The 18,646-nt window shown below is 37.7% G+C and overlaps 2 protein-coding genes across 2 annotated transcripts; one reads left to right on the top strand and one right to left on the bottom strand.

Annotated features, from left to right (window-relative positions):
- Positions 1-464: 464 nt before the first annotated feature.
- Positions 465-8,149, top strand: LOC149041493 (uncharacterized). Its single transcript, XM_089214144.1, has 8 exons — positions 465-611; positions 858-1,014; positions 2,671-2,933; positions 3,953-4,082; positions 4,492-4,599; positions 5,031-5,209; positions 6,103-6,433; positions 7,031-8,149. Exons 2-8 carry the CDS (start codon positions 948-950, stop codon positions 7,072-7,074), a joined length of 1,122 nt encoding a protein of 373 aa, XP_089070270.1. The 5' UTR covers positions 465-611; positions 858-947; the 3' UTR covers positions 7,075-8,149.
- LOC113679999 (uncharacterized) lies at positions 7,972-17,768 on the bottom strand. Its single transcript, XM_089214136.1, has 7 exons — positions 17,487-17,768; positions 16,209-16,539; positions 11,008-11,285; positions 10,800-10,917; positions 10,413-10,535; positions 9,508-9,689; positions 7,972-8,110 (listed from the first exon to the last, which is right to left on the bottom strand). Exons 1-7 carry the CDS (start codon positions 17,658-17,660, stop codon positions 8,087-8,089), a joined length of 1,230 nt encoding a protein of 409 aa, XP_089070262.1. The 5' UTR covers positions 17,661-17,768; the 3' UTR covers positions 7,972-8,086.
- Positions 17,769-18,646: the final 878 nt, after the last annotated feature.

Here is an 18,646-nt window from a genome sequence, read left to right as displayed (position 1 = left end):
CGCACTAAGCTTTAACTTTTAAACCTTAACGCATATGGGCATTGATACAGAGTCACTGACCTAAACCTAGAATTCATGAATTAGGATTTTTGTTCTTCGTGTTTTGATACTTAGTTTTGTGATTGATTTATTCTATGCCCACGTTTCTTCTTGACGAGGAAAGAAAAACTGAAAGGCAAAGAATGTGAGTATAACTGGTTGAATCCTCGACTGATAATATAATGACTATATCCGTTGAACATACTGATTAGTTGGTTGTGGGGCCTGGGGTGTCAAAGTGCTTAGATTGACAGCCCGTGTTCCCGCCCATGAATTACGAGGCAATATGCATAAACTCGCGTTTCTACACTAAATTTTGTGGGGATACACAGAATTTTATTTTTGTAATATCCTATTAAGGCAGGAACCCCTCTGTGTGAACTTGGTTATCTTCTTCACTGCGTGATGTCATTCACTGGTTTCCAGCAGGCTCGATATTTTCTTTTTTGTCATCTTAACAAACCAGTGTTTAGATAGTCGAAATAAAACAAGCAGCTGAATTAACTTCATTCTCAATATCTCTGACTATTTACGGAAGGCAGAGTGAATTCTTACTCTTCGAAGTATTTAAGGTAATAGGGAAGTTCATTTCCCTTGCTTCAAATTCATTTTCAGACATAATCACCATTCTAAACAACAAAAAAAAAGGAAGACAAAAAAAAGGGAGGAAATAACTCAAATCACACACATCAATGGAATCCAAATATTCTCGTTGAACTGTAAATCTTCCGTCATACGCCGGTTCCGTCGACTTAGGCTCTTAATCTCCCTTCAGACGCAGTGTCCGTTGATTTAGGCTTTTAATCTCCCTCTTGCAGGCGATGTCTCCGTCGAGTTAGGCTGTTACGCTTACGGCAGACGCTGAGACCGTTTGATGCGATCATCGGAATGACTCCTCCAAAACAACGATGATGACAATGAGTGTAAGGCTTATATGGCTGGCTCTGTATCACTTTTACACTACAATCAGTGCAGGTATTGATATATGGTTTATGTCAAAATCAACTGCTTGTATAGGGGATACATTTTAATGGGGCAATGGTTTTCAGTACTGCATAGTCTATATAAGGCAAAAAGTGACAGATCGCAATTTTTGCTGGAGTCGACATTAAGGTAATGGAATCCAAACAGAATCCATGCAGAATTGCATGTCTTTCACCGCTGTCGTTCACAAATGCATAACATGGAAATAGCGTAACTTAAAAAGGGCTACAGTTGATAGAACCTTAGCCATGAAGTAGAGAGAGAATACAACCGAAGGAAAGTAGGAAACGAAACAAGGGCCCGAAGTAATTAGAATGAAACACGAATTTCCCTCGCTGCATGGTTTTAATTGACTTGGTCCTCCTAATTCAGCTCTAATGAAAGTTGAGAAGTCAGTTTTTGCATTCACATTTTTATTCATAAAAACGAAAATCTCCGTTTATTTAAAGGAGTTGATCACGGCGAGCCCTCCTCAGAGCCGCCTTTATGTCACTACGGAGTTAATCATAACCATTACAATTTCCTCAAATGTGACTGGTGCTTTAGCTGATCTATTTTTCACTTATCATGTACAGTTATGAACAGACACTTGGCCGTTATCGGACACCTGTAATGGGAGAGTTGAAGCATACAATTATACTAAAATACAAACAGAATTGATCAAAATAACCATAGCAACAACCACTTATTCTGAAAAACTGTGTTTTTTTCTAAAATAGAGGAATGTTATTTTAGACATTGTCCCTGCCGGAGATGTTTGTCCTAGGTGTATTTTTTCTCGGAAATTGAAACGGTTATGATTAATTGGTAACAGGACTCCGTGACGTCCAACTCTATCTGTAATCATACTCGTGATTGACAAATCGATTTTGTTAATCACTCGTCTGACTACTCGGTCCTATCAGCATTATAATCAAAAAGTCATACAAATGGAACTTCCATAGCAAAGAACATTTTCATCTTATGGCATTAAAAGTGCTTCATTTTCTGACGGCGCTAGACTTTCTCCTTCAGGCAAGCATCCTGGGGAGACCCCTGCCGGAAGGCGCAAATGAACGCAAAATAAACAACGGATCTTGGTAAATTGCGAAACTTCCAAATTTAGGAAAACATTTGCAATTTGAAAGTGTATTTTGTTTTTGCAAAGGGCATGAGAGAAATACATAACTTTAAAACGCTCGTGTAGATCGACATTTGCTCTCATGAAACCGTCTATCTGCTCCGACGTAAAGCAAACGCTTGAAAAAATCAGCTCTGAAATCCTTTAGGGTGGCAAATTTACATATTCAACTCAATCAATAAAACCAGATTATCTTGTAACATAATAATGAAGCTTTTTCTCGTATTTTTTGCATTGTCATCCTACTCCCCCAAAAAAAGGTATGGGCGCTGAAAACGTACACTGACGACTTGTTAGTTCTTTCAGCTTGTAAGTTAAAAACAAACATACAAAACAAACGAAAGTAAATCTAGGAAAAGTACTTTCTACCCTACAATTGGATGTTTATATTCTCTACGACGTTCTCTGTCGAACAATTGAAAAAAAAAAGGGAACCAGTAACCTGATGACAAGGTCTGAGAACTTGTTGTCATTCTCAGAATACTTTGTAACTATGCCTTATTCATCGAACTCATTTTATTTCTTAGCAGCTGAAGAAGAATGCCGAGTACTGCTTTATTTTAAACCAATGAAAGACAGAACTCTCTTCAATCATGTTATGATAAGAATAGATATACCAAGAGAAGATGTCTGCAGCATCCGATGTTTCCTTGAACCCAATTGCTTGTCTTATAATGTTGGACCGCTGGAACATAGCAACCGATACTTGTGTGAGATCAGCGACTCCACTGACGTACGACATCCGGGAGACTTAGTTCAGCGGTTAGGATTTACCTACCAGGGAATAAAGGTCTGTTCTTCCGTGATCCACTCCCTAGGGAGTCGACTGAAATGTGTCTTACGTTCAAATCTCTTTTTTGTGCTTTTTACTGGAAGAGATTAGGTGTCTTAATGTAGCTAGCCGCCACTAGAGGTGTAAGCACAAGGAGGCCAATTAGGTGAGCTCGTCCACCTGAGCAGTGTTTTTAAATGTAACTTCAGGTGTATTACCTTTACTCAAAACTAAAATGTGCCACTTGAATAGACTCATTGTCAAATCATCACCAAGAGATTTATCATTTTACGACAAACCCCACCAAAAATGATGCATAAATCTGGAATCAATGGACAACCACTCGTTCATTCTACGTAGAACCAGTTTCGTTAATAGGGAACTTAAGTAAACCACGACGGCGGCGGCAACAAGGACATGGAAAACAAAAGATCTTATTGGCAGAACAATAGCTCGGCACGTGCGTTTTAAAACTTTGTACATGTCTTAGCCGTCCTATGCAAAACAACAACGTGAAATCACCTCAATTTGCGAAGTCTGCGAACCGAAACCGCGTCGGCAAATTATTTTAATTTCCATTTGGAAGTCACCGCTTTTTTTATACGTTATGCTGAAGTTGAGGTGTGGCACAGTATGCAGCCATTTTTGAAATTCTAATTAAAGGCAGAAATTCAGCTTTTAATCGAAGTCTTCCGTGGCGTTGCCGTCCTGACTGCTTAAGATTTTGCGTTGGACCTAAGTCTATGGTATCTTTGACCAAAAAGACGATCCTTAGAGGATTTGGGTTGTGTCACATTAAAATATATCTTGTCTCCCCCACGAGGCTCTGTAAGATTCTTATGATCCTCCCTCCCCCCCTCATTTTCAGTCAATTTGCTGCAGACCACCTATTAGACTCTGCTGGTGACAACGCGACAACTACTTCCCCCCTCCCCCCCCCCTCCCCTCCTTACCCCAGGTAATAGATAATGACAGGTCCGTTAAAAAAGAGTGTATGGAAGGGTTTTCTGAGAAAATTATTGTCCTTGTATCATCAGAGTCCATGCAACACTGATGTTTGCGGGAAGAATATGACTTGTCAAGCGGGTTACACCAGCAAAGGATACCGTTGTATGAAAAACATCACGTCGACGCCATTAAACTTCAGCAACCTAGTTGCCAAAGAACGTACGTATCTTCTCTCCTTAGGTTATTTCTCTTATGATAAAACACGACGACAACGACAACACTTTCAATAAAAACACCATATTTGCTAATCGAGACGGATGGAAACTCTCATCGCGATTGTTCGTTTCTTCCAAGTCCAAAGCGTCTAAGTTTTATTCCATGAGCGTATAATTATGTCGCGAGATGCTTTAAATTGCTTGACTGTTAATGGCGATCAAATAAATTTGATTTGGAAAAAGCGTAAATCTTCATTATTCACTAACTTGGCTTCATCATCTTATCATGTTATATCTAAAAGTTATCTATTCCGTTTCTTTCTGGTCATCATGACGAGGTTAAATTATACGGGACGCAGCCTCTGTGGTTTTTTCTCTACTGTACTGATTCGATATAAATTGTTTTTCCTCAGACTTTCATAATTGTTCTGATGCACCCAACATAACGGGAGTTTACAATACATCTCACCATGACTGGGGCCTTTTTCCTGTGTACTGTGATCAGACATATGATGGAGGAGGTATCTCATATTCTGTATGATCGGTACAAGTTACATAATGAAACGATAAAAGAAAAATTGGTCTCAATCTGTTCCCAGTCTTCGTTCAGTACTAACTTTTCCCTTGATCAGTGCAAATATAATTGGAGAGCGTAGTCAGTGCCTTGTGGAGACTCCGTCATTAGCTTTTCGCTCGAGCGTATTCATGGAAATGCTAGATCGTCCATTCGTTTCACATGGACGATTGCATTTTTCCCACTGGTGTACGTGACTCCCTTTTCCTCTTTTTCCATCACCTGTTATTTCCATTCGCATTCTAAGCTGTCCAACACTGCTGTTGGATCAGATCAGTGATTCTTTTTTATTTTGTTCCATAAGCATTAGGTGATGGGAGATTTTTCGAGATGACTTAATTCTTAAAATCTTTGTCTAATAAAATTTTCACCTCACAGGCTGGACGATGGTATTAAAAGTTGTTAGTGGCCTCTCTCCATTGGACGTCGGTGGAATTTGGTCGTCACCCTCCCTATATCATGAAAATCTCAACGAAACCTTCGACCTAACGTCAGCTTATCCAACTCATTACAAGAATCGTATTGTACTGAACTGGAAAAATTTTAACCCTAAAGAGGTGAGGAAGGTTAATGAATGAATTACCCCAAACATTCAGTAGTACACATGCCCAAGTAAAAGCATAAGCTTCATTACCTGCAAATGACGCTTGGTACTGAAAGAGCCTCTGCAATCATTTGGGATTAAAGGCGCATGAAAGACACTGCCAATTGAAATCCTTGAAAAATATTTGATTTATGTCGAAGCTGCCACAAATTCATATTTTACGCCGTTGAAAAGTAGTTCACCTTCCCAAATGTTCATGTTACTGAATACGGAACTTGCGCCGGGGGCAGTTTGAGAAACGCTTAGATCTACCATATAGTCAAGCAAGGCACCAAGGGTGAGCTTTTCGGATTACTAAAATACACTGTAAACATTTCTCTTGTACTTAACCCCAGTGTATACAGCTTAATACTATCTTTACTTTTTGTAACTTCTTCGTGTAATCTTCTAGTCTACTAAAAGGATACAATCTTGCTACGAAAGGGCGACATGAGAGGGGCTGTCACCTGGTATCATTCCTTGACAATAAGGGCAAATTTAATACACTTGGTTATAGTTTATTACATCTGGGTAAGAATACTGTTGAGCGCAGTAGCTAATGGAGTAGTCAAAGGCATGCAGGAACTCAAGCCACCAGGAGATCGTTCAGCAGTCAGGGAACTAATGAAAATTGTGGACTTGTGAACTTTCTCAGAATTTGAAAGTAGCAAATGGATTAGAAACGAGTAATTACTTGAGTGATGAGTATGTTGACTATGATGCGAACTGTTACTAAGGATACAGTATGAAGATCCTATAACCTGGAAAATCTACTCATGTTTTGTGATATCGTAATGTTAAAGTTAACAAAAATTGTCTCTTTACAAAGGGTTAATTTCAGTCGATTTTAACTTCAATGAACCTCAGGTTCGCGTCGTTATATACAAGGACAGTCAACAAGTCACCTCCCTCAAGTTCAATGCCACTGGTACAGACAACTTGAATTGGTTTTCACATGAAAACCTAATTTACTCGCCATGGAGTGATCTCAAGATGTTCTCACCCGTAAATTTTGGCCTTCTGGGTCCCATAGTTTCCGATCGCTTCTTTGAGATAACTGGCCCTTACACTAGTTGTGAAAGTGATATCGGTTGGTTGGTAGTTACTAGTCACCCAGTATGTCCTTGGGACAGACGATCACCTCAGCCTAGTATCCAATACAGCAAGCAGCGCATGGCGTCGCGTATGGAAAATTACGGTAATTTTGATATTGAAATATTTTTGGCATTGTATTCCGTTGATAGGGTACCAATAACTAACAAAAAATTCTGTTGTTCAGGTATTACTTCACCTCATGCTATTCGAGACACCAGATTTCGTCGCCTGAGCAGTTTTTTTCTTCCTGACGTAGTCAAAGACGTTAAAAAGATGAACGAACATCTTCAAAAAAACGACAGTGGTGATCGTTTCAAAATATCTTGAATGGGGCTTGACCCCTTCCCTTCCCTCCCCTCCCCCCAGACTATTCTCTTAAATCATCAAAGGGCCACGGAAAAACGGTCGAGCAAAACACGAAACTCATGATCACGTCTTCTACTAGTTTGCATTTTCTTCCCATTTCCCGAAATAGAAAGGTCTTGTATGAACAATCCACATTTACTACCTGGTACATTGTTACTGTACCTGTTTGTTTCTGTTTGTTTCGTTTGTTTTTTAGTATTCACCAACGTACAGACGTACATCCGTACCATTGACTTTTCGCATGTAAAATTCTTACTTCTGAATGAATATCATTTTAACTAGAGAATCATTCAGCCTTTGAAAAAAAAGCCTCTGTTATGATTCCATCTCACAGGAAATGTTGGGATTGCAGACGTCCTCGCCGTGTTTGTTCGCTAACAACAAATCATTTGAAAGGCTCAGCGGAACCTTTTCTGCAATGAAGTCTTTACCGTTGGTAATAACTTTGTCTTTGGGTATCATGATCTCTTGGTTATATCTATAGTTAAAAAACTTAGGTTACAGTTTGTATACTAAATAGTTTAAACCCAAATGTTGCAACTGAAGTTGTCGAAACGTCAGTCATTACTGCCCACAACAGTTTAGTCCAGGACTACTCTCGCCTGGACGATCACAACATAAGATTACAGGTCGCAGTTTGAGCAAAACGCTTTTGAAATCAAAGAAAGCTTACTCCTTGAGATAAGATTTTATTGAACTCCTATTCTTTGCAAATCCACTGTATTCTTTAAACAGTAAAGAGGATTTATAAGCAATTAATTATAGCCCTTGTATCATAGATTTAATTCAAAACGAATCAGCTGTTAATCAAATCTACAACTCAAAGCATTAATCTGTCACCAGCTACATTTCTGTTGGGTACGAGCTCTCTAAATGTAACATAACATATCAAATAACCACTCATACAAATCCGAGTTGCTTCTTTACAGTCTTAATTATAATTAATTAATTCACTGATTCTTTAAATCTGCCGGATAAACGTCCATACGAAATCAGGAGTACAAATATATTTAGAAGGAGTCCATATTATAATTTTGACCGAACTGTTACATTAAGAGGAAGGGTGAAGCCTCGTTATCAGCATATGCATATTCTCTATACTGCTCTCAATTTATTTCCTATGGTACTTAAAATGAGAATTTATTGAGAGTTTCTTACTTGCATTGATTTCCTTTTTTTCTTATTACCTTAATGTTTGAATCTGCAGTGATACTTTAAGGAGAAATTAGATGCTTAAGTTGAAAGGTAGGTCGGTCGGTCAGTCAGTTTGGAGGTCTAACAATCAATCAATCAATTTGTCGAGTTTTTTCGTAATTTAGTTACATTACGTTTCTTTGCTTTGTTTATTACTTGACTGGCATCTCTGGTCTTCAACGTATGTACACAATCATCACCTCAGCAACTCCAACATCAGCTTGAAAAAAAAAAAGTTAAAATAAACATTGATAAGCAATACGTAGTAAATTATTTATCTAGATCTCAATAAACAAACCATGATCCCGATAGCTATCCATTTTTAAAGATGAATAGAAATTCTGTCTTGGTCACTTGTGGGGTTGAGGGGTTAAATGAATAAAGGGGGTAAAGTTTCTATACAAACCGTGGTGCTGCGTCGGTGCAAGAGTATAACAAGGTAATTTGGTAATATCAACCGAGTTGATGACGTGAAGTGGCCACCGTTAAGAGTTTCAAAGCTGACGTTTCGAGCGTTAAAGATAACAATTCCTACCTGATAGATTTGAGTATTCTCATCACCAGTTTGCTAGATAATGTATGGATATTATGGGGAGAAGTTTCATGTTAATCACTTCAAGGGTTAAGGGAGCCTAACCTAGCCATTCCCACATTTCACAGGTCTCAAGGCAAAAGTAGCCAAATAGTACCCTGTGTTACTTCAATGCTCATTACAAACCGAGAAACGCGTTGCCTTTTAGCCAAGAATGCAACGTGTAATTACGCAGAGTGTAACATCTATAACCATTTTAGAAACTTAAAATTTCCGGGCAACAACTTTAGAAGGGAACAAACACTTTCTTCATGCAAGACTTAAAGTTTGAGTTCGAGCCTCGGCTTGGGTCATTTCGCCGGGCTCTTTGTCAAGATACTAAACTCTCGCAGGGTAGCAGAAACCTGTCACGATCACTAAACGAAATTCTGGTTTTTTAGTTAACCACAAGTATAAAATGTTTCCACATGTGCAGGAATTGAGACGATGTTAAAAAGTGTCTTAAGAGGCGGCCCAACACAGATGTAGTTAATTCAGGCTAAAAAAATCACAAAAACCTCTAGGCTACGATACTAAAACCCTTTTACACCCTAACATCAGTATGCATATTCTCCATACTGCTCTCTCTACATTTCCAAAGGTGCTAACAAGGAGAATTTGTTTAAAAATCAAGAGCTTCTTTAGTTGATGATCATTTCTTTTATTCTCATGACCTTAATGTGCCATTGTGGAGTGATTTTCTATGGAGAAATTAGATACTAGTCACTCTCAGGGGTTAAAGGGTTCAAACCGTGAAGGTGTATAACAGCTTTGGTAAAGCGCCAAACAAAACTAAATCAACGGAATACCCGAAATCAAATATCCCCCTATGTTTTAAAAAGTCTTAAAGTTTCCTTTTCTTTACTTTACTTCCTTTTGCAGATTGCTGTTGAGCGGGAAATTGGCGCGCGGCCGGTCATACATCATCTATCTACGCATGCCTCACACTTGACGAACCGTTGTGTTGAGTTTTCTATAATTATCTCACACCCTATCTAGGAAGATGTAACCCGTTAGGTCAGCAAAGCGTGTCAAGCGGTATTTACCTCTTTAGGACTGAACATTTGCCAACTTTGAACAATACGGTTTTTGTAGTTTCCTCGGTAGGTTGAAGTGGTATCTAGGACAGCGGTAACATTTTCTGAAAATGTGTCGGATGAATTCCAGAACTCCCCAGCAGAAAATGAAGAATTTATTCCACCAATAACTTTAAATATCATCATCCAACCTTGATTAAAGAACCAAAAACAGTGGTTTTTAGAAATTGTAAGCTTCTTGCAATCCAAATTTTCCAATTTTGAATTATCTCCATGAAACCGCGATTTGAACGCGTTTTTAATTTATTTTCTAACCGCTTTTGCCTCATGTTAATTTGTTCCAGCTTACCCTTTAATGGTCTTAAAATTTATGTAAAAGTAAAAACATGAAAGTTTTGCATTTAGAAACAGTTTCAGACTGAAACAGTCCTAAATACTAAAAACTGCCTGCTTCATAATATTCTCTTGTTTTTTCCGCCTCAATAACTGGATATTACATTGTGAATGTTTTCTTTTGACACTAAAGTTTGCTGCTAAGTGACGCAAAGGACAGAAAGAACAGGATGAAGTCTATTTCGGGCAATTTTGAATAGGAATAGGAAAAAACCGGGCGCGCAGCAAACAAAGCGATTTATTGCGTTGAACCATTTGGTGCTTAAAAACCTTCTTGCTGTAAACTTCAGATTTTTGGTGGCGAGACTGTCTCCAATGCGCTGATTTATCTTGTAATGACTGTTTAGGTATCAACATTGACTATTAGTGAGACAGTGGGAAAGGGACGGAAAATCATCCACCTTGGAACTACAATATCTTAAATCCGAAGGTTTTCGTGACAAAGTCGCCTCACTACCTCAAAACAACGACTTCTACAAAAACCACTGAAGTATCTAATTCATGATCAGTGTGACACATACCTCCACCGTCCGTTGTCTGGTCGCAGTAGACAGGGAAAGGCCCTGATCCGTGATTGAAAATGTTGTAAATCCCAGTTTTCTTGGGAGCTTGAGCGCAGTTCTGAAGCTGAACGGCTGGAAATACTTCGAAATACAAAAAAGAGGGGAATGAATTTAGCTATAGGATATTTGGTAAATTACCAGTTTTTTTGCTTGTTTGTTTGGTTGGTTTTTTTTTTTTTTTTATTTTGTTCCATCAGATGAACTATGACCAGGAGTGGGGAAAAATACATGGATACAATTCTGTAAAGGCTGCTTTAACCATAAAATAAACTTAAGGAAAATCTGCAGCTACTTTACAGACATGCAGCGCAATGGTGAATCTTGCATCAAATGATTTAAACTTACTTTTTTCACAAAATTCTCCAGAGTAACCGTTCTTACAGATGCACTCGAACATCTCCAGTTTGTGTTTGGCGACAACGCAAGCTCCTCCGTTTTGGCATGGATTGGAAGAGCAAGGAAACTTTAAAGGAAAAAGAAACATCACTTACAGCAGTTATTTTTAAGTCATTTAATGTTGAAATGCTGTTTAATGATAACGAAAGATTCTTACCTTAAAAGACGAATAGTGATGCCAACTCTTGCTTTCTTTGAGTTTGTCGGGGTCGTTAAACTTGTTGGAGGACAGTAACGCACACCACTTTTTTCCTTCGGCGGCAACGTTCACAGAAACGCAGAGCGGATGGTCAAGACATTTTAAGATGCATTCAAAGTCGTCATATGGTGTAATTATGTCAATTCGGGGTACATTTAGATAATGGAACTTGTCCACTGAAAGCAGATTCTGTCTTGAATTCTGCCCATACGCGGAATCGAAATTAGTACGAGTATCTGTCGTTTGAAGATAATTCTTAAAAGTTAGGATATTCTTAACTGTAATTATTTGGGGGGAGAAGAGTACTGATTCCTGCAAACTAGAAACTTTGAATGGGAGTAACTGACGTTTTTGGATAGATTCTTTCCTTTTACCCGAGAAACTGCTGAAATTAGTATTGTTTCTATCAATAACGAAAGTTTACCATGTTTGGCATGTGTTCACGTTACCGTGGGAAATCCAATTTCTCTCTTTGCTTTAAAGGTTACCCCTTCATTTTGACGAGTGCCTTCAGAAAAACAAGTTACACGCGATTTTCACCTGAAACCAAAATAAACTAAATAACAATGAATAGGTTATGCAATGCAGAATTCGATTAAATTGTAGGCTATTCGACTTTGCCTCTGATCCTTTAAGGCGAATGAAGCCGGTTTACAGAAAAATGACCAAGAGCTATTCTAGCGAATTAATCACAGATTAATTGTGTGGAATGGTGCTCAGGTATTAAACTAAGACATTTGGAGGCCAAATTTTGCGAAGTATTTCTCGTTTATTCTAAAGGAAATCAGTTTTTCTTTATACTTTGAACTCCTTTACAACATCTTTAGTCTTTTAAGGATGCTAAAAAATTGCCTCTTGATTGCAATCGAGGCAGATGTGATGTTTAGACCAAAGAAGTCATACGTTGTATTGAAAACCGCTTCTGAATTTACGTGGTGAAAAAAAATATGTCAAAAAATTAGATTCCGTCAGAGATTAAATCCAAAAATATAAATATCGTGGAGGCTTAACTTGTTATAATAAAGATGTTTTGTTTCGTTGATGGTAAATATCATTATAAGATGAAAACAGGATAATGTAAATTCTTTTTTTTTGTTTGTAAGAATTATCTGTTGAGGAAATGTTTGACTCGGTTTAGTCTAAATAGCCGCAGGTAACCAACGGTTTTGTTTAAAGTTGGAAAATGCGCATACAGATGTTACACACCTGCGGGAATCACCTGAATTTGTACCCAAAATTGGCTTGAAAAGTTTTTCTTTTCACCCTATTTCGGAATGATGATGTTTAATAACATGTCTATGTCAGGAGAGGAACTGCTTGCATTTTCTCCTAAAAATATTACTTAGTTACGAGACATCCATCTACAGAATTGAATGTTAATTATAAAATTGTTAACATGTTCTTTTAGGCTTAAGTGAGGCAGATGTGATGTTTAGAGTACGTGGTGAAAAAAATAATAAAAAATAATAAAAGTTTATGACGCCCTAAAAATTAGATTCCCTTAGATATTAATCTAAAAAGGTAAGAAGCGAAGAGGCTTCACTTGCTATAATAAAGATGTTCTGTTTTGATGGTGGTAAATAACATTACATGACAATAAGATAATAATAAGTTTTTTTTGCAACAGGTGACTCGGTAATTGCTTTTTCGTTTACGTAAACAGTATTTCCTAAGGGAATTTTTGACTCGGTTTAGTTTAAATAGCCGCAGGTAACAAACGGTTCTGTTTAAAGTTGGAAAATAAGTATCCGGTGTTACTCACCGGCGGGAATTACCTGAATTTGTACCCAAAATCGGCTCGTAAAGTTTTCCTTTTCACCCTATTTCAGTATGATGATGTTCAATAACATGTTCATGTCAGGAGAGGAACTACTTGCATTTTCTCACAAATACCTCACTTAGGTTACGGAGACATCCACCAACGAAATTGAATGTTAATTAAGAAACTGTTAACTTGTCCTTTTAGGCCTATATTAATTGTTTTTACAAGGCTTTCCTACGTTGCTGAGCCTTCAAGTACTGCAAAGTGGAATAATTGCCACCTCGGTAAATTCCTTCATTTGTGAGATTTGAAATTTTGCTTGTAGTACTCCTCGTAAAACTATTCTGGGTGAATGGCAGATAAAAGTTCATCATGTTTTTTTTTTTAAGTGCTTCCTAAGTGCTTTTTCGTGTATGTAAACATTAATTTTTGGGGGAATTTTTATCTCGTTTTATTTTAATAGCCGCAGGCAACTAACGGTTCTATTTGAGGCTGGAAAAAGCGTTCCCAGATGTTACTCACCGGTGGGAATCATCTCAATTTGTACCCAAAACTGAATTGGCTCGAAATTTTTTTCTTTTCACCCTATTTCAGAATGATGATGTTCAATAACATGTCTATGTCAGGAGAGGAGCTACTTGCATTTTCTCATAAATATTTTACTTAGGTTACGACACATCCATCTACGAAATTGAGTGTTAATTAGGAAGCTGTCAACTTGTCCGTTTAGGCTTATCTTATTTGTTTTTACAAGGCTTACCTGCGGTGCTTAGCTTTTAAGTTCCGCAAAGCGGAATAATTGCCCCTTTGGTAAATTCCTTCATTTGCAAGAGTTGAAATTTTGCTTGAAGTACGCCTCATAAAAATAATCTGGGTGAATGGCAGATAAGAGTTCGTCATGTTTTTTTAATGAGCAAATGAGGTAGCACACTTGGGCTCACAACTTCTCTAAAATTATTAAAATATACTATCCTCCAATTATAAAAGATAAAACAGAAATGTCTGGATGTGCTCTTCGGTAATTTGTTGCGATTTCTTACGGTGCGATTTTATCGCATCGCACTTTAATTTTTCCCATCTTCAACAATTCACGAAACACATACAGCTGGTTATTTAAACAAAGTTTATCCTTTGTTTAACAAAAGCGAGTTCTAAGCCATCTTCTATTTGGCCGAACCTTTCATCTGAACTTTTATTTTTGTGAACAGTGTCAAGAGGGCCGAAAGCGAATAGTGGAAGGACATTCATTCAATTAAATCAACCCCCTTATAAAGAATCCTCGATATCCAATGATTAGCTAAAACCGTGGTTTGGGTTAGTTTGGCATCGTGCAAATAACCGGCCCATTATGTCAAAGAACAAACAGCAGTAAATGCTAACGTGCTATTTCCATCAGAAAATTGAAAAGCCGCCATCTGTATCTTGCAGGAAAAATTGAAAACACGATAACAATGAAACCGTTGCTTCATTTTCTGTCGATCGTGCCTCTTTTTTTACGGTAGTAGTGAAAGATTCGATTTCTCAGTTTTCATTTGTGAATAACCAACCTTGTGAATAACCAACCTTGTGACCAGGCAATCTTGGGTATCATTGAACACAGCTCCAGTAACAGAAAACAGATCCAAGTGAAAGACATGGCACAAACTCATACTGACATGGAGTACAAACTGAATTTTTCCCACCTGTACTAAGTGTGATCTTAGCTTCATTTAACTTCATGTTTACTTTTCAACCTATAGCTGTCTAGAGTTCTGTCTATGTGCCTTTTATGGTATATTTTATTGAACAAGAAGTCTATGCAAGGAATAAATATGAAGAAAATTCAAATATTAATTTTACAGAATGCCAAAGCGTAAACTCCGTTTCCATGGCCAGTTTCGCTAAATAAAGGCTGCAAGGATGAAAGGCCATGAATTTTCAAGGTTATTTCTCTTACTAACTTTACACCTATCCACCTATCCACCTATCGAACTTATACAAAGTTGTTTGAAATCCCCATCTTATTTAAAAACTGACACAACAACTATAACACTGTGTTAATTAACAAATTGACAAGAATATTAATTTATTTGCGTTACGAAGCTAAGCAGATATTTTATTCCTGCACGTTCTGAATGGCAATGTGTGTTTATCAGTGAGTGTTTCGATATGTCTTAAGTTGTGTGTTAACTAATTTGAATAACGGTATATAAGTGTTGAGTAATGAGAACTAAGAGTTAGTCCGTCGGGTCTGTAAACACATCTGGAAGGGCAACTAGCAGCAACTTGATTATCAGTTTCAAGTTCTCGATAAGATGCATTAAGCCTCGAACGCCATGAAAAGTAGTTCCTTAGAGAGAGCGAAACGCGCGTCAAGAGAAAGTACTGCATTAGTATCGAAAAGAATAAAGGCCATAAAGCTATATAATAAGAGCGAGTTTCGTTGGCAAGTTATGGTCAGCGAATATCTATCTGACAAGCTCGCGTCAAATTCTGATGACGGAAAGAAAATGTCTCGAGCAGAGAGAATAGCGGATAAAGATAAGCGTCGTTGGCAGTAACAAGCCACTTCTTCTTCAAAACCAACGAGTTACAGTCAAGCACTTTGGTATGATTTTGCAGTCATTTTGCGTATAACGTTAAGGCAGAAGTTTTACTTCTCAACATTTCATTCAGATTCATTGGCTGGCATCCTTGGTCTTCAACGTACATACACAACCATAACCTCAGCGCCTCCGACGTCGGCTTGAGAAAAGAATATAACCAAAAAAACTAGCGATAAATAATACATAGTAAACTATTTATTGAGATCTCATTAAATAGATTGTTAACATAATACATAATCCATAATTAGAGATAGATGGAGAAAAGAAAACAAATAAAAAGTTAGTAAAAGTGACCTTTTCCGAGTGAAACCCGATTTAGAGCACCGGCCTTTTATCACCGGAGAGGTTAAATTTCAGATGACTCGAGCAGTATTACACTACATTACTCTCCTCTCAGTTTCCTACCGAGATTTTGCCCAGTAATTAACAATTACAAATAAATTCTGACAATCAGATGAAATAAAGAGGGGGAGGGGGAGCGCCGAGGCGTCTTAAAATATCACTATTACACCATATTTATAAAAGGTCGACATGGCAATCTGGCGAGTACTCTCCATTTGACACAGTGAGACCCTCCCCCCCCCCTCCCCCACTCCATCCCGCTTCGAAAATCCTGGTCACACCCCTGAAGAAGAAAAGGAGATGGCAACGAAACCATTCCATTAGGTCTGTTCAGGAAATATCTCGTTATCTCCCTGATTTGATAACAAAAAAAAAAACAAACAAAAACAGTAATAAAGGTATTCCAAGATTTCTTACATCAATTTTCACCACAACAGAAGTATTTCAAGATTTTTAAAATCAATTTCTACCTTGGACGTTATTCCATGTGATGTTGTGAGTTTTCTTGCTGTATAGAATTGCCGGCACGGGGTGAAATCTCTCCCAGGCACAGATAGCTCCCCCGATCATAAACCACCCAACATCATTAGGGCATCCGTTGTACTTAGCTGAGATTTCAAAGTTTCGTGCACTGTTATGGCCATTGATCCGAAAGGGATATATGTTTGCTGCACTCTTAAGATCTGTCCATGGTGATTGAAGTAGATTATTTTGTGTAAACCAGTCCACGTTAGTTGTTCCTCTGGCATTGAACTTCATAGATATAGCTTCTGCTCCATTCGTGTAAAGCACTACACGAACCTAAAGTCATACAAGAAAATTATCTGTTGTTTACATATCAAATGCATAAGTATGGGATAAGATAAGAATAGTTACATCGGGGAATTTAAAGAATTGTTGATCAATTCTTATTGTGTTTTTACAAACTTATTTTCAGTACCACATGACATGGCTCTATGTAAATTCGAGAAGGCAAAGTTTTGAGCCCGAAGTTATTTTATCGGCTTGGTTCTAGTATCACTCTGTCTTTGGCACGGAAACCCTTGTTTTTCAATCGTCCTCGAAGCATTAAAAGCTAATACCCTGAGTACTTTTTAACGTAATGTCGGATTGAGAAATTTTATTTCAGGTCAGAATTTTCTTTGAATATTTTATATCATTGTGGTTTGCATATTTTGTTGTGGTTTGACCTTGCGACCGGTCGTTGTTTCTCTTGCGAGAATTTCACAATTTTAAAACATAACTCCTTTTCTAAGAACTATTCTCTTACAAGGATAAAACATAAGCACTTTCCTTATACCTATTCCCAAGACGATACACTCTTAAGGTTTGGGAAGTCAGGTAAACAAAACAACGTAACAAATAGGGATCTCATTGCATGGCCGTGATATTACTCTCTGAAACAAATTGTTTTGGTTTATATTCTTTTATACCATTTAAATTCTATTTTTTTCTATTCCTTAACTCCTTTCAAAAGAGGCAAGAGCAGTTGAGAAAAGTGCCTGCTTGGTTTGTCTTTAGGAACATGATGAACATCATTTGGAAAAGTGTTTCGTAACAAACAATTTGAAGACAAGTTTCCATAAGGTGGAAATTTCAGGCTAATGAGAAAAAAAATCAAAAAAAATCTAACTGATTTATTTTTACAGGCCATTTCTATGGAAATACATTAACATTGCATAAGAAATTTGTAAAATAAGGTGTATTTTAGCCTAACCCCCTGTGGTGTAGATATTTTCCGGACTTACCTCTTGAGGGTTAAAAGTTTGCCAACTTTGAACGATACGGTTTTTGTAGTTTCCCTGGTAAGTTGAAGTGGTATCTAAGGCAGCGATAACATTTTCTGATAATGTGTCGGATGAACTCCATAACGCGTCAGCAGTCGGAGAAGAAGAAATTCCTCCAATGTATTTGAATATCATCGTCCAACCTTAAAATAAAAATTTAAGATAAAAATAAAAACGTCAGCCTTTAAACTCTTTACGGTGGCCAATTTACGTTGGCCAATTTACGTTTTCAACTCAGTTGACAACATTAGATTACCCTGTTATACTCTCCCTATATACGCAGCACCACAGTTTCTCTCGAAACTAACCCCCTTTTTCCAAATAGGTGGCTAACTCACTTGGCTAAGAAGGTCCGTGGACTTAGGTCATGTCCATTCAAACAATTCGTTGAACTATTTCGAGAGTTTTCCAAAGGAACAAGTAATTTTCACAAACCTGGACTACCTGAACAAGCAATTTTCATTAACCTGGACAATTTTTGACAATTTTTTTTTTTATTTTTTAAAATTGTCCAGGTTAATGAAAATTGCTTGTTCCTTTGAAAACTCTAGAAATAGTTTTTTATAACGAACCACAGACCTTCCCAGCCAAGTGAGTTAGCCACTTCTAAATGAAATATTTTTTTGGGAAAAACGTGGGTTAGTTTCGAGAGAAACTGTGGTGCTGCGTCGGTGGGAGAGTATAACATGGTAATCTAATGTTGTCAACTGAGTTGAAAACGTAACTTGGCCACCATAAAGAGTTTAAAGGCTGACGTTTCGAGCGTTGGTCCTCATTCAGAGCAATACTGATGACCCTTACTCGAGGGTCTCAATGTTTTGATTGGTTTTACGGCTAACGATTAAGCTTTGGCCTATTTGTGGTTAACGGCTAATATCTTTCCATTGTGGTCACCAGAAAACACTCTGAGGTTGATTTTTTTTTACGACTAACGCTTTAAATTTGCCAATTTTATACGCCTAACGGCTGAATTTTTTGGCCATTTTACGCCTAACGGTTAACCCCATTGAGCTCCTCTTATTTAGTTTGACGCACCACCTCCATCACTTGTCTGGTCGCAGTACACTGGGAATGAGTCTGATCCATGATTGGAAATTTTGTAGACTCCTGTTTCCTTTGGG

Source organism: Pocillopora damicornis, chromosome 8, assembly GCF_964200805.1.
Source record: "Pocillopora damicornis chromosome 8, jaPocDami1.2, whole genome shotgun sequence".
NCBI lineage: Eukaryota > Metazoa > Cnidaria > Anthozoa > Scleractinia > Pocilloporidae > Pocillopora > Pocillopora damicornis.
The sequence above is the reverse complement of the archived record's forward strand: the minus strand, read 5'-3'. Positions and strand labels throughout refer to the sequence as shown.